At 48.8% G+C, this 23484-nt stretch overlaps 1 protein-coding gene across 10 annotated transcripts in view; it reads left to right on the top strand.

Moving 5' to 3' along the window:
* The window catches only part of Lar (tyrosine-protein phosphatase Lar), a 411512-nt gene that overhangs the window by 277998 nt on the left and 110030 nt on the right, over window positions 1-23484 (top strand). For all 10 annotated transcript variants that reach the window (XM_078179954.1, XM_078179955.1, XM_078179961.1 and 7 more), the window contains exons 4-5: window positions 2382-2513; window positions 6089-6247. In XM_078179954.1, the coding sequence (XP_078036080.1) occupies window positions 2382-2513; window positions 6089-6247 (291 nt within the window). The remainder of the gene's footprint in view (window positions 1-2381; window positions 2514-6088; window positions 6248-23484) is intronic.

Below are 23484 nucleotides of genomic sequence, written 5' to 3'. Positions count from 1 at the left end.
GAAAAATGCATGGACGCGGCGTGCAGCCCGGATCCGGGCGAGCTCGATTAATGCACCTGTTACGAACTATTCCGATATGATAATCGTCGCGCCCGGCGCCCGCTCGCGCGCCCTGCCACAATGCGACCCGGCCGGATAGCAATAATCTCGAACGAGCGATTCGATCAAAAATTATCGACGGTTCGCCGATGGAATAATATTTACCTTAAATTGCGTTCCCGTCCCGTGTCCCCCGCTGCAACGGCAGTTTTCGTGCGCGGCCGATAGATTAGCGCTTTTCGCGATCGCTGTACGCGCCGCACGAATTTTCGTGTCGCGCGCAACGCGCGGCGACTGGTTCGTGCCCTTTCGCGATACACATCGGGGCCGCGCGCCACTGTAATCTTCTATTTTGCGATAGGCACGTTCATTTCGATCGCGTCGAAACGCGTCGAGGGGGTGGGCGGCCATCGATCCCCGCATGTTTTTTGGACAAGGAAAGGACCGATCCACCCCTCTGTCGCCCCCTTCCCGGCGACCCGCCCCCGGATCGTTCCGCTCGATCTCCTTGTCCCTGGAAAGCGAGCGTGGATAAAATTTGTTTTCGATTCGATGGTCGGTGGCAGTCTAACGGCCGAAAAACCGAGACCGTTTCCCTCCGAAATCGATGGCCCATGGAAGAGTAGCCATAAACGATCCGTACGATCGCAAAGTTTCGAGACCAATTTAGTGCTTGGCCGGCAGTCCCGCTCCAGATAGCACGCCGGACCTTGGTGCGCGCCTTCTGTTTTCGGGGAATCGCCGACCACGCTGCGCCGACTACGACCAAGGAGTGACCCCGTGTTCATCTTCGGTGTTCATCTCTTTATTTCGAGAGCAAACCATGGTCTCCAATCTAAGCGGAAACCGTTCGCGCGAGACCCGTCGAATCGCCCCGCTCGCTGGTCGAACGGGACCGCGAACACCCCTCGGCAATATCATTACGTCGTCGTTACGCGCTAATAAGGTTGCCAGAACCGCCAGCCAGAGTGCAGAGCTGCTATTTATTGCGTTACTCGCTCAAAGGCGCGATTATTTGTCGCTTTGCGGGACACCGGCGAACTTGGACCAATGGAGCTTCGACCGAAAATCGAATATTACCCGTGCCGGTCGAATGTATGCGGCGTGATTCAGATGTCAATCGCAATTGGAAATGAGGATTTACCGAGGTCATTTGAAGCAATCCTTTCCTTTATAAAAATTTTCCCAGAGGTCTTGTTAATGAGTTATTAAAGAAAAGGAGTGACCAATGAGAGGCGAGCTTGAAAGGCGCGAGGCATTGATTTAATGAGCGCGTGAAACCTGGTTCCACTGATTGGCTCGATTGCCTTGCAACAGCAGAGCTCGCCTCTCATTTGTTACTATTTTTTATTAACAATTCCCCAACGTCGCCTTAGAGAAAATACTAATAAAGAAAAGGGTTATTTTGAAACGACCTCCGCAACACCTAATTTCCATAATGCTGGTGACTTATAGAACACCCCGTGTAATTTCGAAGAAAATTCTCACGACAGGCGTCCCGATCGTATTCTACGCGCGAAGCAGTTACAGACCGTGTCGGGCCGCAAAAGAGGCCGCTCGTCGATTTCCAGGAAGATAACGTGTCTGACCATGGCCCGGTTACACCACTGCTCGAAAGGAGAAGTGCACGCGAGCCGCTGACGGACTTTTTAAGTCGGTTATCTCGAGATACATACCACTCTGTTCCACCTTCCGCGAAAAATGCTTGGGGGCGAATATACGCTCGGCGATAATCGCTCGAGAAAAAAGAAAAAAAGGACAAAAGGCGATAGGTATCGAGCGCGGCCGGTCCGACATAAGTAATCAGAGACATCCATAGCCGGGCACACGCCGGTCACGCTATCCGGCCGATTCGAGGCGTAGAGGAGGGAGGGCGGCTGTCGCTTTCCGGCGACAGGCACTCTCGTTTATCGAGTTTACAGGATCGTATCGAATCTACGGAACAGAATTTTTCCGATTTTCGTTCTACATTTTGAACCGATCGGCGTTCTTTCCCTTTTTTTTTTTTTCGTCGACATGTCGAAGCCGGAACGACGTCGAATCGACGGGGAAAACTGCGATCTCTCTTTACCTTCGTCCGGCCTGGAATACCGTCAGGTGGTTCTCGTAATTTGTTTATGGTGGCTGGAAGAGGAGAGTGAAAGAGAAAGGGGGGGGGGAGGGAGGGAGTGGGCTAGAGCTTGAGCGAGTTTCCCCGATATATATATATATATACGTGTATACTCGTGGAATCTCTCCAGTTTATTAGCTCCCGGGCTCGGAGGAGGAACGGCGGCCGTCGGAGGGGCCCGAAGGGACGACTCGACTCTAATCAAAGGTTTCCCTTGATCTTGTGCTCGCAGATCCACCGATGATCCTGTTGAGGCCGCAATCGCAGCAGGTGAAGGCGGGAGGCATCGCGAATTTCTACTGCACGGCGGAGGGAACGCCGGCGCCCCAGATCCACTGGAGGAAGAACGCAAAGAAAATTTCCCGTAAGTTTTCGCCTTTCACCCTTTTCCCCTCTCTGCCTTCCCCACCCGTCTGTCCGGCTCTCGAAACTTTCGACGCCGGTTCCCGACGGATCGCCGTCGCTATATACGTACCGCTATATACGCTGCCGGCTGCTCCTTCGCGACGACGGAGAACGGCGAATCGAAGCCGGACGGACGCGACAGCGATTATTAGTCAGCGACGAATACAATAGCAATTATCAGTTAATGACGGATACGACGATAATCTTTACTGTTTCCTGAAACTATTTGCAAAATTAGGCATTTTTAGTCTGACGCATTTATGATTTTTTTTTTGCTGGGAATTGTTGGTTCGATCGGTTTAAATCGCGATCCAGCTTTATGCAAAAATTCTGTCCATCGAATGCGGGTCTCGGCAGCTTAATGGGCATTTACATGTAGCTCTCCTGCGATACGGCATCTTATAACACTGTTCCGCTCTAACACGGTCGGATAAATTACGGCGACCCTTGTATTGCACTACAACCTATAACGCCGTTTCGATCTGGCGGGATAAGAAAATTACGGAAACCTTTGTACGACACTGTACTTTATACAGCGCCGAGTAATATGATTTTTCTTGAACATATTTAGAGAGCAAATTAAAGTAATGACGGGAAGGAAGAATGAACTATAGAGCCTTTGCATGGAAATATATAAATAAATTATAAATTATTCTTTTATAACTCTATTCCGATGATATAGTATCGTTTGATGTACTGAGTAAAGAGAAGAGAAATTTATTAAATTAAGGGGTGCATTCCCTGCAACGTAAAAATATCAAACTGAAATCATTCCACACGAATATATCATTGGAATAATCCATTATTCGTTATTGATCATTCGATCTATTTATTTAAATAATTCGAAAAAGTCATACGAAATGAATCGATAAACTATGAAAAAACACTTCACGTTCAGTCGCTTTCATTCAAATCGATTCTTCTCCATATGGATTCCAATACGAATAAATTCCTCGAACGGATTCTTATTCGGATAAATTTTGATTGGATTGAATATTTATGCGACAGCGTCAAGTCAAAATTCTATTCGTTACTATTCCCCGTCTTTCATCCGTCATCCGAACAGAATTTAGCCGGATTCTTGCATCGCGTGCGACAAATAAAGTAGTCGTCCCGCGCGAAGTTCGCGACACCTGCTTAAACGTGCATGGAAGGAATTTTCAAAGGCTGAGCCTTGTTTCAAGCTACGCGTACACAGTCGCCGTACATTCGAGCGTCGAAATTCCTAAAACGTTATCACGGTCCCGAATACGATCCCACCCGTTCTCACAATCGTTCACCCCTTCGTCACAAATGCCTAAGCGCCGCAGTCTATAGTCGAATCCGTCGCGGCAGCGCGTTTCGTTCGGCCGAAAGTTAATGAGAAATTGGCTCTTGAGACGTCGTCGAGCGGAGACTTGCAAGTTGAGAACCGTCTTTCTTGGGCCGTAGTTTTGCGTTCGGTGGTAGGTATCGATCCTTGGCCAGCCTTCTTTCGAAGTAAATTTCGCGCTCGCCCGAGCTGGAAGGAAACGGCGCGCCGGCTGGCACCGGTAGGAGTACGAGCGGCTCGCCGGAGCCGAACAGTTTCGGAAACTGGCCCGGATCGTCTCGAGGCAACCGGCGTCGCTTTGCGTCGCTTGGCATCGCTCGGCGTCGCTTGTGATCGCGTCGCGAGACTCCGCGCGCTCCCCTCCCCGCCCCGCCCCGCAGCCAGACGTCGCAATTCTCTCGAGAGAGATTCGATTATCTCGACCGTCTCTTCCGTGGACCGTGAACTGAGCGTCGCGTGTTTGTTCGCCGCTGTTGGTCCCGCGCTCGATTCGGTAAATCGATATCCGGTTCCAGCCGACTGGCAACGTCCGTTCGCCCGCTCAAGGATGAAATCTTGCGCGTGAATTCGAGCCCCGGGATCGGTCCCGGCCGCCGGAAATCTCTCGCTCTCCTGGCTCCCGCTATTAATCGAGTTTACCCGTGGATTCGCGGCGGACGCTGCGACGATGCCCCGTCGGGCGGGCGGGCGGACGCGCTCGCGTACCCGGCATCGGAATTTATTCGGGGGACTGGCGCGGCGGTGGCGGCGGCGGCGCCGGCCGAGAGAGCCCGGACGCCAGAGCGCGCGGCTCGATTAACCGTTGAAAACCGTAGCTACCGCGAAAAATCGCCATCCTGCCCAGTTAACGTCGAAGCGGAGCGCTTTTGTCCCGGACTCGGCGATTGTCACCGATCGCGAACAACCGGTTCGTCGCGTCGAAATTCGCTAATCCGCCGTGAGAGAAACAACGGCGCGTAACAAAGTCGATCGAGCGTGTTCCACGCTTACGCCCGCGAATCCCGGTTGAATCGGGTTCGTTCGCACCTCTTTATAAAATACCGCGCGACGCTCCCACCGGCCTTTATCAACGGCCGCGACCGTGTTCGGGAACACGCGAGATTTCGGACACCGCTCGGAGACGTGACTCCTTCAACGTTTACCCAGATCAAGCATTTCGATCTGATGCCCCGTTTCATTGCGTTATTCATTGATTCATATATCGCAGAGAGCCGTGAAAATCGTGGAACTAGTTCTGCGGCTGCAACGAGGTACGCCGCGTGTTTTCATTTACGAAATACTCAAAGCTCGATGCACTTTGCATTTGCAGCGTTCCGAATTGCAGCATCGCTTTTTGATAGAAGTTTCCTTTACGAGATTTCATTAAATCCTATACGCTACACTTCAATTAATTGATTAATTTTAACATTTGATAATTATCACTTCGACGTTCTTTCTTGTATATATTTTTCCTTATTTCTTTATGAAAACGACGTCTTTGCTGTTGGCTGAGAATGATTCGTCTTGCTCGAACTATTATCTTAATGTTTAAAGAAGAAAGCATTGTAATAGCAATAATAATACATAGAAAGATATACAAAATAAAGTTGAAACATTTCACGTTGAACTGATTATTCGTGCGATATACACGAGCATGAAATTGTATTAGCTGCAGTATATTAGAAAAAGAAACGACACCGTTGATAACCACGCGTATAAATCTACACAGCGATACGTGAATTTAAACCGAGTTTTCATAAACTGATCATCTAATTTATTCGTTCTCCGAAGTCTATCCGTACATACAAATAAATCGGATTAAGTCGAGGGAAATGAAATTACAATCAAATTAAAATAAATTACAACCGAATCAAAATAAATCACAATTGAATTATATAAATCACAATTAAATTAGATAAATTACAATGAAATTAAATTACGATGATTAAAATGACACGGCAACGATTAAATTAAATTACGACGACTCAATTAGATTACAATCCGAGGTACGCTGACCACCATGTATACATGGACCGGATCAACCCAATAGCGTAGGAAGAGTGTAAAAGCGAACGCAGGAGACACGAGCAAGACGAATCCTATTTTCTCAGCTGAGCAGCGCCCAGCCGGCGGGATATTTTCGGCGAATCGATGATACGCCGTAGGGGGTTTCGGAACAACGTTCCGTGTCGGGTGTTTTTACGGGTGCCAGGTGGTCTAACTCTTCCGTGTTTATTCCGCAGCGTCGCAGGCACGGTACCACGTGCTCAACTATGAAAACGGATCCTCGTTGCGGATCGAACCTGTCAAAGCGAATCGCGACAACCACACGTACGAGTGTGTAGCCGAGAATGGAGTCGCAGACGCCGTGTCAGCCGAGGCGCATCTGACAGTCTACGAAGGTAAGTGCATTCTATTCTTCCGTGTGTTGTCTGTGAACGTGTCTTCGTTTTTCGGGTTCGACCTGCAGGGCCGAACTCGATGGTTATTAGCGTGATCCAGAGAAATGTAAATCATGTAGGGCACATGATAAGGCAGATAAGAGCAAAACGCTTCGTAGAGGACTCGGTCTCTGCTCCTTGGGGCAAGGATGGCTGTTACTTAGCTCCTCGTGGGACTCTCCACCTATTAGCTATACGTATTGACAGAGATCGAGTGTAAATATTTATGGGATCGGGTGAAATAGAACTACAATCGGAAGAGCTAGTCTTCCCCACTTTTTCGAGCCTTTTGCTCTAGCGTTGCTCCGTAGCGTTGCTCCGTAGCTTCGCTCGTAGCTCATAATAACTGCGTCCAAGCCCGTAATGATTCCGGTTGCCCAGCTCTGGCGTAATCCATGCCGGCGTCGGTTTGCTCTGAAATTAATATTTAACCAAGCGGCGACAACTGTCGTCGACGAGCTAACTCGAAGAATGTTGCGCGCCGCGGCGAACGATTTTCGTTCGATCGAACGAATCGCCTGTCCACCAACGTGCCCGTATCCCTTGACGAACGAAGACCCGTCAACGACGGGGTCGTCGGAGGCTCTCCGGCACGCGTAACCACCGTCGCGACGCGCTAGAAAAAAAAGAAAACGATCGAAGTTTCCCGGCGACCCGCGAACGACGCGGCTAAGATAACGAGCTAAATTTCGTTGAAATTAAACGAAGTCTTTCTTCTTCCGTATTCCGGTCCGGCGGCCGGTCCTCTTTTTTCTCTTTCTATTTATACGGAAGAGCGAACAGCTTAATGGCGCCCAGTTCGGCGACCAGGCGGAAGGCGACGTAATAGAAAAAAGGAGGAAACGCGGGGCCCGGCCGGCCGTGCACACCGGCAGAGAGAGAGCTTACCCTTTTCTGGGAAGAATCTCTTAAACTTTCGCGAAACGCCTTAATTGGCTCGGCCAGCTTTTTAATTCGATTCCAACTCTGCTCGCCGGATATTTTTGCTCGCAATTTCTCGTATTCTTTCCGCTGGCTGCGCGGAGAGAGAAAAACCGAGGACGGTGGAGAAAGAGAAAGAGAGAGAGAGAGAGAGGGAGAGAAGGTGCCGGCGCCGCGGCGAGGAGTCGTTCCGAGAAGCTTCTCGTTTTCGCGCTTCGCTCTCTCTTTCTCTCGCCCTGTCTCTCCCTTTTCTCTCGCCCCGTCTCCTCGGTCTCTCTTCCGCCCGTCTTCTTCGTTTCACAACCGTTCTCATTTAACCCTCTCCGGCGTAACGGCGCGCGGCTCGCCCGCCCGAAATCCACCGAAATTCGCCGTTCGCGCCCTCGTTTTTTCCTCTGCCGGCTATTTCGTGTCAATGCCGTCGCCATCCGGCGCCATTCGATTCCTCGTAAATCACGGATATTCCGTTCGGGGCCTCCCGGATTCCTCCGGTGATTTCGATTTATTTGTTATGAAGTTGATTCCGCCGGGTGGCCGCGTTCCCACAGGTGAGGCGACGCGCCCGAACGCCTCCCCCTCCGGCTATCGAACCCTGCGACACCTCGAAATCTGGAAGAATTCACCCCTTCCCGGTTTTTGCTGGTCTCTGTTTTTTTTTGTCGGAATTTTTTTTTAATTTTTATAATATTTTTAAATTATTTGACGCAAAGCTTGGCTTAGAATAAATGTAAATTTTCTTGACTCTTAATCGAGGTAGTTATGAGAGAGGTCGTCATTTATTTATTAGATATATTTAGGAATCGGTTAAAATTGACTAAAGATATGATTGGATATAATAATACAGTTAGGCTACCAAAGTTGTCCAAAATTGATAAAAAGCTGATTCAATCGTTGCCAACGGAATACGAATTTCAAGTTCATCCCTCCGCGTCCGTCGCCAGTATATGGCATTTGAAAAATAAAGCTCGAGTTATGTTTCAACGCCTGTATAAGTAGTGAAGCGCGCTCGTCGCTCCACGCTCGTGTCCGATTCCAAATGAGACCATGATATTTCCAGCCATTTTCGACGATCTGGCAAAAAAGTGTTTCCAAAAAAAGTTCGCCAGTATTCAGGTTTCTACAAATTGGAGTATAAAAGCTTGCGGAACGAAATTCTTTTTCGGAAGAAACACCGGCCACTTTAATGTGATTTTAACGCATTCGCTCCGACGGGCGTATATATACGCGCCCGAAGAATGACCATTTATATACGAAGAGCTCATATATACATTCATACCAATATACTATTATCTCGTACTTTACATGAGATACTTTTGTTAATCAACAAACAGTCGACTATAATATTTAGAAAAAATAAATGACGATTATAAACTTTTATATTTTAGAAAGTAAAATGATATTACTAAATAAATATCCTTGTAAAATTTAGGGAACAGGAAACGACTTCCGTACCTCAGTGTCAACTAAGTAATACGTTTCGTAGGGAAAGGGTTAATGTATATTTCAGTGTCAATAATATCGTAGCTGGTGTCGAGACGAATTCAACGAGCTGCTATAGAATAATCATAAACCTCGAAGCAGCGCTAAAATAATTTAGCGAACGGTAGCTTCGCTGGATCGACGTGCGCCGAGACGCCGTTGCACGAAAACAATAGTCGATAGGCTCGAATCGGGTTATTAGATTTTTGGTCATGGTCCAGTGGAGGTTGCTCGCGGCTGCCTTAGAGGGTGTAGAGAGAGAGTCGGTCTGGCAAATGGAGCCAGTGCGTAATGGGCCACAAGCCCGAGTATTTCGGCATCCACTCGACCATTGACCGTACGCGCCTCGCTATCGAACGCATCGGCACGATAAATGCCTGGTAGCCGGTATTAAAGCCGCATTCGGCTAATGCGATTAATCGAAGCATGTAATGATGCAATGATGAAACAACGTAACATCGTTGAACGCGGTTAAAATTATACGGCCGGGGCGGACGAGAGCGCGCGCGGGGGATCGATAATCGGTTGCCGTAGCCTCCGACGTCGGCGAACACCGGCGGGGGTCCGTTGCTCTCTTCCTCCGTCGACGGAGTCCGAGTCGTCGCGCTTACGTCGGACCCTCGTCAGCGCGCGCTCAGCCCCGGGGCGTGTTTCCGATCGTCTCGCGCCCCCCGCGTCTCGATTTTGTTAAAAATTCAACGTGTTCGGGGCGGTTGCCCGAATTCGCCGAGTCATTGACCGGTCTCTCCCCCGTCCAAGACCCGGCCCGGCCCGACCCGAGTCGAACAGTTCCCTCTCGTTCCATACCCTTTCTCGAATATATCCGCCACAAGAGCGAACTTTCCGCGAGCGGATTACGCACGGTCCGCTTCTTAACGCCGCATACGTGCCCCGTAATTCATGCCAGACCAATCACCGACACGCTCTCGTCGATTCGCGAATCGTTTCTGCCGCGGGAGGCTCGCTCGAGGGACCCGTTTCCCCCGCCGCTATTTTCGCGCGTCGTATCGTAAAACTTTACGCCAGAAAACAAGGTATAACCGCGGACGCTAAAGATTTCCTCGAACGACCGAGATACCATCGAATGGCTCTGGCCGGTTTACAGAGCACCGACGAGATCTGATAACGATACCGGCGGACTCGTTGGAATACTAATTCCACTGTTCGCAGGACACTTGTCGCCCCGCTTGTTAATAGAAAGAAGAACTGCCCTCCCTTATCGCCTGCATTTTTGGCCGCAAACTGTTACCCGCTGTCTCTGACCTTTCGCGTAACTTGGAAGGGTTCATTAGCACAGTGGAATCTCTCGGACAAGGAAGACGTTATTGTTCGGAGAATGGAAGGGCTGCTTAGTTACGGTGCCTGTTTTTATTTTAATTGTTTTGTAGAGTAGTGTGGAAATTCTTTTATTTGAGTTGTTTTACTGAACGCAGGTCATTTGAACTTTATTTATTTGGGTTCCATTTATCCGAATTACATTTACCCGAACTCTATTTATCCGAACTCCATTTGTCTGATCACCGTTTAATCGATCTTTATTTATCCGAATCCCATTTGTCGCAACAAAATCTTCTTCGACACTCGGTTCTCTGAACAGCCGCGCGTGATTGAATCCACTTGCCGGGGCGTGAACCGCGGTCATTTGAACGCGAAGTTACAAGCGGCGTGGACAATCAGCGGATTCCTATTATATAAACCATCTGCCCGGCTACATGGACCGGCTGTCTCCCGCCGAGTTCACATAAATGGAGTTTCACTGTAAAACGTTTCGCGTATGGTTTGCCTTAAATTCGGCCGGCCGCGTTGCGAAATGCGGACTGTTTTTCCGCGTAATTACGTACCGAACACGTCCAAGCGATTCCCCACGATTCTCTCAAAGTGGCAGAGATAAGAATAATTGGAGCGAGTGATACCATTAAGTGCAAACCTTCGCGCGTCTATATTTTAAAATATAATGTATAATATATATTTATTTTCAGCCTCACGGCCAAGAAATAGGACTTGGTTTACACAAACCTAACTCTACAATTCTATCTTAACCTTTCATTCATTATATACATTCTCATTCACACACTTATCTCATATACCTACTGACTAAAAACCGTTTCTTACTCTAAAATCCTAATAAATATATCTTAAAATAATAACTGAACGAATAATGTGTAAACTGGTTGATTGTGTTTAACCGAGTATTCCAAGTGTCAAAGCGAGACGAAGACGTGTGGTTCGACTGACTCCTTCGCTGAGGTTAGCTCGGAAGTAACTTCGGCGTGGGCGTGAGTTGAAAATGAAACTAGCGGATTCGTGGATCGTGCTAAGGGCAACGATCGTCTTCGTTGATTCGTTTAAAAAGTTACATTGTATGTGGATACGTATAACCAATTCCTTTGTCTTTCCTTTTTTAATATTTTACCGACCAGTCATTGGGTCACAAAAATTTAATTCAACGTTAAATTGTCGTTTCTATTTTCATTTAATTTATTTTATTAACCTCGAAAGATATTTAATATTTAAAAATGTTGTATAACGATATTGAAGCTTACGGTAGTACAAAATAACACATTTATCTCAATAATAGATAAAAAATTAATGGTTACCATGACAACGCCTTTCTCAACGAGACTTCAATACAGAAATGCCTGTCTTAATCAAATTCTGATCTTTCGAATGAATAAACTCTGGTATGAAATATTTCAGACTGTCTTCATTTAAATACCATTTAGCCCGTCAAAACTGTCCTATATGTTTAAAATAGTGAAAGTCGGTTGGCGAAAGATCTATATTTCATAAAATTTTATATTTTACTTCATTCAATTTCACAATTGTTTTGTACGACGTATGCGTATTTTTTATGAGCTAATCAGTATATAAATGGAGACAGTCTCAAAAATTCCATACTATAGTTTATTGATCCGAGAAATCAGAATTTCATGAAGACGGACATCTATGAATTAAACTCGCGTTGGGAAAAGCGTATCGAAATAAACGGGCTACATTTTGATTAAATCGATAGCTTTTGGAAAAAGATACGCCAGTTTTACATGCTCGCTTAAAAATCCGATATTTCATATGCATCAACCTAATATTTTATTAGGTCGTTCGGAAAGTCGTTTCGTTTTTTTCTTGGTGGAAATGAAACACAATAGATTACTAAACAAAAACTATTGCAAAGACTCGAACAAAATTTTTAGCAAACAAAACTTACTATATCAGTTGTCCAAATATATAATGATTATGCAGCTTAAGCGTGAAGTTGGCTGTGAAAAAATTAAGTCTTTTCTTGGGAAAAACGAAATTACCTTCCGAACAACCCAATAGATTTGCAGTTGAAATGGCTTCGAGTACAAAGGGTTAAACAGCATCGTCGCGCGTAGTATCGCGAGACGTCCGACTTCGTGTACGCACGATCGTTTCCGCCGATCGGCGCAGGTATTTCCTCCGCGACGGTTAATAATCGAGCACCCCAGAAATTGTCGGCCAAGAATAACTTATAACCGGGTGTTCCAATTATACCGGGCGCCCGTTTCTCCAAGCCAGCCGAAAGAAACTGCATCGCTCGCGCTCGTTGGAAATCTCATTTATCCCTCGATCTTACGGAACGAGATCCCCGTCTTTGACGGGCGCACGTCATAAAGCGACGTTGATCGTTTCGCTCGACGTTCCGAATGAATTTTCCATTGGATATTTCACGTTCGGGGAGCTGCTCGAACCTGGAAAGAGGCGACGGGGAGAGGGAGAGGGGTGGGGGTGGAGTTATAGAGCGAGATAAATAGCGAGATCGAGGTAGCGAAGCGGAGCCGGTGTATCGTTTTGTCGGATGCCGTGGAGAGGCGGGCGCTCGCGCGATGGCGGTCTCCATAAAGGGCATATAGTCGTCCCTCCCGTCCTCCGAGCATTAGCCTAATTTCGAGTCCCGCAGGCAGCCGGAAATTAAATTTGCACGAGAGCTAAGTGGCATCTTCGGTTCCCGTAGTCGCGCTCGGGCGCGCGGGTAGTATCTACTTCGAGTTACCCCCGGCCCCGAAACGGCGAAAACTTTGTCCCTGTGTCGGTGTGTCTCTTCCTCCCCTTTCGTCCCTTTCTCGCGCTCTCTTTCTCTTTCTCACTCTATCTCTCTCTCTCTCTCTCTCTCTCTCTCTCTCCCTTTCTCTCTCTGACCCCTGAAATTCCCACGAAATAATTCTTTCAAGCGGATGCACCGACGAAACCTGGGCTGCTGCCCGGCGTCGGAGCGGATCCGAGCGGAGGAGAGAGCAGTTGGATATATCCAGGCGGTGCACGAATCAGCGATACGAACGACAAAAAAACCCGACTGCGCCGCGCTCGTAACGTTTATTATTGAAAAACTTACCGGCTGCTCTCGAGTCTCGTCGAAGCTCGTCTACGAGAACCGAGAGCAAACGGAGAGATGGATAGAGAGAGGGAGGGAGGGAGGGCTGGCGAGAAAGAGAGAGAGAGGCGGTTACCGAGCCAGGAGCGTCTCTCAAATCCCATCTTTATTTCGGCTCCTTAAACTCGACTAAAACTCGACTCGTTAAGAGAACAAGACGCGAAACTGGGATCCCCGGCTGCCGATACGCCCGTCCCCGACGAATGCTTAATTAACGATCCGTCGCTGGATAGACGCTCGAAAGCCGGTCCTCTCTTCCGTCCGCTTCCCCCAGTTCCCTCCTCGCGCCGCTACTTTTTTACCCGGCACGATCTTCGTCGAGAAAAATATCGCAGCAAACAGCCGGCTTCCGATTTCACTTGCACCGTCGCGACGTCGAGCGTCACGCGTCTCCGACGCGTCAACTTTCCACCTCGAATCTCGATTTCATCGGCGCGGCGCAGCGCGCGCGCGCGCGGCACACGTCGAATTTATCCGCGAAATAGCAAATGGATTTATTGTGCGCTTCGCTCTCGCGGAATCGCTTAATTTTATAACGGGCCACGTTTCCGTCGTACCCGGCCTGCCACCGCAATACTCTGGCGCCCGCATGATAATTGTAACGAGCGGCCGCGCGCGTGCCGGCCATCTCGTTCATAAATCATCGCCCCCGCAGCCGAACTTTCGATCAGTTTTTCTATAAACGAATAGATCGCTCCGATTCGACGGGAATAATTTATTCGATCAATTACCGCGCCGTTATTGCTCCCGGTAGCCCTTCCGCGGCATCGCGGACCCCGCCGTTGTGAAACAAGGCTTTCCGAGCGGACCCCGTCAGACGCGACGTTAACGTGACCACGTGGCGCTTTCAACATCAACGAACGGCAATATCACCGTTGCACGATTTTTATTAACGCGACGCTACTAAATTCTTTAGTTCGTGATATTTATCTTATTTAAAATGAAAAAGAATGTAAAAGTGTATAAATGTGAAAATTGAAAAAATGTACGCGCATAAATTGAAAACATAGTGCAGCGGAAAGCGCGCCGCGTGTAACAACGAAGAATTGTTATTGTGACGTAATGTTCTGCAAAATTATATATTCCGGTGCACAGTATCGATCACGTGTGTGTGTCTGTATGTGTGTGTGCATTAGCGAAAATAGCACGCCGCTGATGAAAATATGATTTGACTTCGGCGTGTTATATGACGTTAAATATATTTATTCCGACTTACGCTATTTCGATTACGACGTGTGCTTGGATTACGGAATACGTTTACTCGATTTCTATGAGAATGTATTTACAATTTCAACAATTTTTAATTAAAGCGATATTAGCCAGGATTCATTTAAACTCTCTGCCATTTGTATTATAATTTATGCTTCAATCATGACATCCATTTAACAATTTCATATGTCAAAAACTCTACGATCTAAAAAATTTTAAAAGCAAAATTGTGGATTTTTTACCGACTTGGTAAGTTCAGTGTTAATATAATAATGATTTTTACAATAAAACGATTCTCGATCCCAGCGAATCGTTTTCGGGCACGAGCTCTAGATAACGTAGCTGTCGGCGGTGAAAAGAGGAGAATCGATTCGCAGAGGCGTTTCGGGTTCTAATGAACGATCGTCGTTTGTTCCGTCGCGTCGCGGCGGATCCGCGCGAAGAGAAAGAAATCGTTTGAATAGGCGGCGGCGGGGGTGCCGTCGACGAAGCAGCCCGGAGGCGCGGAACGGTCAATATTTGCTCCTTTCGATGGAAAGAATCAACAGCGTTTCCGCCCCGGAGCAAGAGACTCTTTTTCGTCCTGAGGGCGTACTCCCTCGGCGACGACGACGCTTCCACTGGTTGCTTCGCCGACATTGTTCCCGGCGTCCTTAAGTAGCGCCGCGGCCAGAGACGATTCCCCACGACGATCGCTGATGGTCTCTCTCTCTCCTCTTCGAAACCCCTGCGGAAACTGCGAATTTTTGCACGAGTTTCAAAGAGTTCCTCGACGAAGATTCCACTCGACGATGGTCCGACAGTTTCCGGTTCCTCTTCTTCCTGTACACACACACACACACGCGCGCGGTGGATTTCGAGTCGAATCTCTGCCCGCTTCTTTGATTTAATTCTCGTTTATTCGTTGGGTAAACCGGGCGAATCATTTACAGATGATTACATTATTATAGGCTGGGAATTTATAGAGATTTTGATGCGAGCGTTATAATAGAAAAGCTATATTGCAATTGATATATTAGCGAAATACTTTGATAATAAGAGTAATCGATGTAATACTGATAATCGAAGTATTGTAAAGGTATTCAGTTCGAGTGGGATTTAGTAAAGATTCAAGTGATGAGTCTGCAGGGCTTATTATACAACCTCAGGTTTTCATATGGCATATTATAAGTCTGGTTAATATAATAATTATTTAACCAGTTAGCTGTGCTTCATGACTATACTAGTCATGATTGATTTTTGCGGCAATAAAAGTGCGCGCTCTGAAAAGAAGTCACCGCAGCTGACTGATTAATAGAATAATAAAAATTAAAACGAAGTCTAAAGACCGATAGAATCAATAAAAATGACAACAATAATAAGTACAGTAAATACGAGAAAGTAATAGAAGAATTAAAAGTTGGAATAAAAGATTATCTAGCACCACTTATCCACTCGCGATGCTCCTCTCTAAACAGTGACCATAATTGTAAATCACACTTACAAAAATCTATTGAAAAGAGGGATATCTCCCCGGGCAGCTGTCGCGGATCCTTTAAATCGTGGCAGCTCCGACCCTCCGCCCCGCGTTCGGCGTTAATTTCATCGGACACCGGTAACGATCCGACGCGGGGTCGGTCGGTGTTCCAGACGTCCGAAATCCCGAGGAAGGGAAGATGAAGAATGGATAAAAAGCGAGAGGGACGGGGGAGGGGATTAACGAAACGCCGGGGCGGAAGAAGCATCGACGATCCGCGGCGGTCGTCCGCGGTCTATATATCCGGCGAAGGCGAGGCCGAGCCCGCGATTAAAAGCTGATCCGGGATGAAAAAGCGGAGCTGAAAGTTTCGTAACGCGTCGGGGAGCGCGCGCGCGCTCGCGGGCGGATAAAGAAAAGAAGAGAGTTTAAGACGGCGGAGAGTTAACTTTTGGCCGAGGGACAACGAGGGGGACGACGGGGACACCTGGTCTACCCTGCGGTCGGTCTCCCCGTCGTCGACGGCTGTATCGACGCGGGGAATTCCGTTCGGCCGAAAAACCGGTCCCTTAACCCCTTGCCATACCGCGAATCTCTCAAAATGCCGTGCCAAACTTGGTCGACGGAATGGTTGCTGGAGGCGCCGAGAAATGGGGCTCGAGTGGTGCAATTTGAAACACATTACCTTACGACTGAGTTACATAGTCCCACTCTCGTATTTACTTCACACGATGAAAATCTTTGAAAATTTAGATAAATTTGAATAAAAAATTTGTAGAAATACTTTAATTATTGCATATAATAAAGATAACACGTTGCTTATACGAGGACATATAATCCCATTCAAGAGAACCAAGAATGGACCCGAGCTGACCCGAGACTAGGATCACGAGTCAGACTCGTGATATTTATGTTTGGCACCAAATGTCGATAACGAGTCAGACTCGTGATATTTACGTTTGGCACCAACTGTCGATAACGAGTCAGACTCGTGATATTCATGTTTGGCACAAAAATTTCATCACGAGTCAGACTCGTCAAAGTATGGCAAGGGGTTAATTACCAATTAATTGGCACATAAATTAGCCGCGAATTTTCGCGGCGGAGAACTCGACGTGTCCTCCCCGCCCCTCCGCAACTCCGTCGCACGTCCTGCCCCGTCGGGTCGCGATTTGTCCGACGGCTTTTTTCTTCGACGTCGCCGCAACACAGAGATAAGAAGCCCGCCAACTATTTCAGCAATCTAACTTTCTCGCTGCCGTTACAGGCTTCCCGGCTGCCTCGGGGCTGGCCGCGCCCTCCTCCGATCTCTTCTCGCCTCCGCTTCGCCGATCCTCGATCCGCCCTCTCTCTTTTCGCTCTCTATCTCCGTCCTCTATGGCGATTACCCAGCGAAAGCCGCCGTTGATACCTCTTCGTCTTCCCGATCCTCTGGAAGCAGGGCTGCCGATGATAAAGCGAGAGCCGCGGCGTCGCGTCGAAGACGATCCATGCGACGTCCGACGCCCCGGACCGATATACCCCGGGCAACCTGTAGCTTCGCAATCCGCGCGAAAAGAATCCTCGAATCGCGCCGACCATCATTCGACAACTCCGACGGGGAATCTCTTCGAGAACAGTGCGCTCCGGCGACGGCGTCGTTTCATTTCCGACGAGTCCCGTCTCGTCGATTCCCCCGGTTTTACTGCCTCATCAAATATGTAACGCCGGGAGTTTACGCCGGCGTCTACCTGCTGCAGAATGAACGCTGCGAAAATATTTGATTGCGATCGGTGATTGCCCGGGAAAATCTTCCGTCTCCCCCGTTAATGCATCCAGCAAAATTAGACTCCGTCGGGTCCTATCGAATTTCCCGTTCATTTGTACTGCCGCACTTCGTGTTCGTCGGCTCGTTTGAATCACTCGGGGGAAGACGAAGATGCGCCGTGTCTGGCTTCGACAGATATTCCGAATTTGTTGTGCAGGGTTGGAGTAGATATTTATTTGCGTTAAGTGTTAAATGTCTATATAGTATGTTGTAAGATATATGTTAGGTTGGCGCATATAAAATATCGGATTTTTAAGTGAGCATATATTTTTCCAAAAGTTATTGATTTAATCGAAATGTGCCCCATGTTTATCAATGTCTTGATGTATATACAATGACATAAGTTTTACTAAATATCATTAGAGAGATGGTACAAATAAATCTCATTAAAAAGAAAGGAGATTACCAGAGACGATACACTTTCAAGCTTTATGGCTGTCTCGAGGAACTTTAATCTACCTACGAAGAACATAATAATCTTCAAATCGCCATAGGATAATGGTAATACCTTTGACATCGTGCAACAAAGTTTATATAAAAAGAAATCTGCTATAGGTCGTCGTTCTCCAAGGGTTAATAGAATTTCGGCGAGATCCGTAAATTCGAATACGCGGACAGAAGAATTCGGGAACGGCGAAGATCGGAATCTCGCGCGAGCATAACAGCGATCGTTAACAACTGTCCCGGCGACCTACGTCAGCCTAAGCACCGCAGGTTAAGTGTTAATAGAGCGAGGATGAATGAAATCCGGGAACTGTCGCGAGCTTGAATGCCGGGGCCTGGGACCAGCGTTTCTGGCCATTATGTAGCAGTACAAAGGCTAGAGTTGATGTACAAGTGACACCGGGCTCTGTGTTAGAAAAACGAGGGAAAGGGCGGAGAGAGAGAGAGGGAGAGAGAGAGATGGAGTAGAAAGCAGAGATGAGGAGAGAGAAAGAGGGAGTGAGAGAGGATAGGGTGTCACGGAGCGAACAAATCGATCCTTTTCAGGGTTATCGCGGAATAATGCGGCGTTCAACAATGGCCACGCTCGGCCTGTTCGGGCGGACGGGAAGAGGGCGCCGAGAGATGACCGTCTCGAGAGCAAGAGAGAGAGAGAGAGAGAGTGAGAGAGAGAGGGTCTCTCTTGCTCTCCCCTTTGGGCTCCTCCGCCTTTCAAAGAGCACACAGCGAGAGCGCAACACGCGCGCGTCCCACGTCGAAGTCGATGATATTCGGCCCGCGCTCCACGATTCTCTCCCATTGAAGGCACTAACCATTCTCCGGCGGGCGCCCCTCTCGCTCCGTAGAACCATTTTCTGCAACCACCGCGGACCGGTTTTACGATTTCATGCTCCATTTCGGCCGATTCGTCGATCTCTTCGATTTTTCCTTCCACCGCCCTTCCCCCCTTTTCTCTTCCGGGGCGAGGGCACGCGGCTGCCGGGAACTTCTTGAATTTTTCCACGCCTCCGCACGGCGGCTTCGACCTCTCGCCCATTACCCTCGGCGTTCCCGACAGACGGCATCCAGTTTCATGGCCGGAACGGACCCCGTAAGATGCGACGTGCCGCGCGTGGCCGCTCCGCTGTCCGACGATAGCTCGCCGTAATACTTCCCGGGGAACCGTAATAGAATGCGCGGAAATCTCGTGGGAAGCATGTGTACACGGTCGGTGTGCTCTCGGACATGCCCGTTAAACCTCTGTGGGCCCGTGTCATAACTTTGACGTCGGGTCATATGTTAATATATATCAAGCTTTTACTAAATAATTATAGCTCTTTCATAAGATGTATACGTCTCAATTTTACAGCGAGTTTCAAAAATCACTAGCAATTCTTTGAACCATTCGAAGTAACTTTTACCTTAGCGAAAATGCAATCCTTGGCTTTATGTAAAATTTATATAATAAAAAACAGTAATCAATGGGAGACGAACTCTGCTCATGTAAAGCAATCATCTACCTTGACATTTTTTAGCAGCAATTCGACACGTCAAGTAGCAATTATAATAATCGCAACGCTTCTGTCGAGACGTCGAACCCATTAAAACGCGAACAGATTGGGTCTTAGAAAGTTCGTATAAGCCGTGTTCCTCGGTAACGCGGCGCAGTCCCTCGCATAATCTGGTATTACATGGGGATAAAGAAAATATCCGGGACAGTTTAGATCGCGGGTCATTTAATTAAGACGTCGTACGAAAGGGTAAATGATAACGCCGGGCTAGAACGTAATTTCCGAAATTCGTATTCGCGCGGACACGGGGCAACGGGGGGCTCCGGCCCGGCTCTTTGAATATTAAATGGGCATTAAATGGACACCTTCTGTCCTTTGGCCGGGGTTTTTCGTGCCGCTTTCGATTCCAAAAGGGTCCTTAAACGCAAGGTTAAGTTGTCGAGAGTCGAAGATTAAAGTGCCTCCGAACCGTGACTCGGCTAAGAGCCTCCGCCGGGGGAATTCTAATGATCGTCGCGTCCCGTCGCTTTCCTCCCGCTTTCTTTTTCTCCTTTCCTAACGTCCACCCCGCCCGCCCTCGCGAGCCGCGTCCTCCGTCTGCCGCGCAATTTTTACACGATACGAAGAGCACGTAAAAACGCCGGATCCGTCCGCGGCAAACCGATTGGATCTCGGCGAGGCGAGGCGAGGCGAGGCGAAGCTGCCGCGTTAAACCCGCTAACTTTCTCGCCGAAACTTTGATCCCTCGGTTCGCACACGTTCGGCGGGCCGCTTCCCCTCCGCTGTCTCGGTGCGACACGTTTTTCCGAAACCGCGACCCGGCTCGGCGCCGTAGAATCGTGGCGCGCGGAAAGTTTCGCGGAAATTGGGCCGATAAAGCCGGAGAGACGCCGCGGCGACGGGGAGAGAAATCGGCGCGCGGAAACTTTGTTTCCGGAGGCGGCGATCCGTCTTCGGGGACGAAGCGGAAGAGGCTCGTCCGTCTGTTTGTCTATCCGTCTGTCTGGGGTTGTTGCCGCGAGGCTCTCCCGCTAGGAAACCTCGAAACAAAGACCAACGGTCGGCCGACCGCGCTCGAGTTCCACCCTCGACCGATCGTCGCCGATGGCCTCGCGACGTGCCCGCGCTTCTTCTTCTTCCGTCCCGCTGCCGCTCCGAGTCCGGACACGTCGGGAGCCATCGGGGGCCCGAGATAAATATGAAATTCCCTCGACAAAAGATCCTGGGATCTGGCGGCGGGGCGCGGCTGGCCGGGAGGGAAACGCGGGAGGGGAGGGGAAACCTCGCCGGTTCCGGATAAAAGGGGGTAGACCGGAGACACGCCGGTCGGGGGCTCTGCATTCTCGTACGTGGAAAGCGATCCCAATCGAGCGGAAAATCCAGTTTTCCCGGGAATTAAGCCCGGAAGAACGGGTAAGAAAGGAAGCCAGGTTGCAGCCCGGCCTCTCTTACCGAGGACCGCCGCGGCGCTCCTCCTCCCCCGCCTCCTCCTCCTCCTCCTCCTCTTCCTCCATTGGCCGCGCGAAACGGTGACGTTGAAAAGCCCGAAAGCTGACCCGGAAAATGTTTCGCCGGACGCTAATCGTCTGCCTATACGCTGTCCGCGGCACGAAAACGAGATAGATTGTTACGAAACGGAACACTCCCCTGCTGGCTGGCGCCCCTGCCATGAAAAGCTGCCGAAAATTTTAGCGCCCGATCTGCTCGGAAATCCAGGATTATACACCGCTCTGAATGCTATCGTTATCCGATATTTTTGTGTGCGGTCGCTCGTTCTCGCTGCGAAAGGCCATTTTCGACGGACCATCGTTAGATGGACGCCGAAACGACGCACAATGGGCCTATTGTCTTCGCGATCTCGCATTACGCGAGTGGAAAATTGTCCGTCATCGTCGGGATGATCAGATTTCTTCTTTGTTTCGATTCGTTTATTTATTCGCTCTCTACGCCCCATTAGCGCGCGCGATAGAGAGGCGAGCGGGAAAGTGAGAACAGTGGTCAACTCAATTGTTTTCACAGAATTATTAAATAGATAGACCCTTTGTGGTAACGATGCAAATTTCTACAGAGAGTACCAAATTTTGTCGATGTAATTTACAGTGTTATATATAATACATTCGTATGAAACCGCGCAATTTTTATATTTTCGTCACAGATTCAGATAAAAGAGTTGAAGAACATAAGTCTCTTAGCCTTTCTATTATTCCAAATAGTAATAAAATTAGGAAAAAAGTCGTCTTAGTCATCCTTTAGTAGACTAATCACTCTATCATTTAAAAAGAAATCCACATTAAAAAGAGGTCACTCAATCTGCTTTTAAAAAAGTTACACTGTCTCAAAAGAAGGCTGTTCACATGTATTTATCCCTGACTGTATATTACATGTCGTAATCTCGTAGATATTTCGCTTGTTTAATTAATGAATAAATACCACTGAAATATCTCACAAGGCATCGAAATGATCGAAAAGATGTTCTAACAAAAACTGTTTAATTAACAAAGACAAATTACAATATACGCCAGCCAAGCTCAACAATCTATGTAACACCTGTTCTATGAAAACCAAATCACAAAGCCATTCTGAAAATCGCCAATCAATCCTAACCCGCGCACAGTGCGAGTACGTGCGCGCGTATCGCGTACATACATCCTTGCAAACAATGGTAGTCCTGAATAAGAACGCAACGAATAGCAGCACAATTCTGTCACGCAATTCTCTGTATCGACTTCGCCGTGAAAACTGTGAACACCGGTCGCAAGCCAGCGGCCGGGCGTACCGCCGACATTGCGTTCAGCAAACGCGGTGCGGGTTTTCCACGCGAAAACACGAACACGGTTTCCACGGTGTGGTGTCACTGCCGAAATGTATGTCGGCTTTTGCGCGACTCGCCGCGAACATAATTTGCACGCGCCGATCGGTTAATCGATTATATCGAGATGCCGGAATTCCAGCCGTGCTCGCCCGCGCGGATTCCCGTGTACCGTTTCTAATTTCCCCGGGTCCTCTATATTTCTGGTCGGCGAGTTTGTCGGCGGGATTCATTCGGATCTCGAAATCGGTGAGAGACGAGAGGGAAAGAGAGAAGGGCGAGAGAGAGAAAGAGATATATATATAGAGAGGGAGAGCGAGCGCGGCGGAGTCGGCGTGTCGCGGATACGTCGACCGGGGTAATCCTGAAATTAATTAAATTGGATCTCGTTGGCGGCGACACGGACACGGACACGGGAGATGGGCCATTTTGGGGGGAGAGGCGCGGATAGGTTCGGCCGTGCGCCGGTAACGAGTTCGCGAAAGAATCGGCACGCGCGACCGATGCTCCCCTCCCCGCTCGAACCGGCCCGAATTCCGGCGATTTGTCCGAACGATAATGAGCGATTTAAAAACATCGGCGGCGGCCGGGGGGCAAGCGGCGATGGGGGAGCGAGCGGGTCCGGGGTGTACCACTCGAACGAGCTCGAGACAATTCCATTAAAAACGCGGGTCGCCCGGGAGAAGGGAGAGAGAGAAAGAGAGAGAGTTGGAATGGAAGGCCGCGAGATTGCGGCAGACGACGATAAAAAGACGAGCGAAATTCGAGCGGGTCTAATTCGTCGGCCGCGTGTTTCCCCGTGCCCGCCAACTCGATTTACCTCGTAGATTGAATCACGCCGAACGAAAGGAACGAATATACTATTTTCGTTAACGAATACTGATTTCTTTAGAGGGATTCGTCAAGAAAGTCCGACCCCCCGTTTCCTCTTCCGCGAGGACCATCTCCGGACCGGCTTCGGCCCTGCTTTGCGCGAGGCTTTCCTCTCTCTCTCTCTTTCTAATTCTTGCTCGCTCCTTCTCTCTCTCTTATTCTTACCTCTCGCAGCGCGTTTCCTCTCGAATCGTCCCTACGACCCTACGGAAGTACCTATCGAGCAATTTCTTTCTCTCCTCGCCGCGTCTTCCTCTCTCTCCCCCCGCCCCATCTAAGCCAAGGGGGTAAGGGTCGAAATTGTTTCTTCTCTCCTACAA

This window comes from Augochlora pura, chromosome 4 (assembly GCF_028453695.1).
Source record: "Augochlora pura isolate Apur16 chromosome 4, APUR_v2.2.1, whole genome shotgun sequence".
NCBI classification, from domain to species: Eukaryota; Metazoa; Arthropoda; class Insecta; order Hymenoptera; family Halictidae; genus Augochlora; species Augochlora pura.
This window is presented reverse-complemented; position numbering and strand designations above follow the sequence as displayed.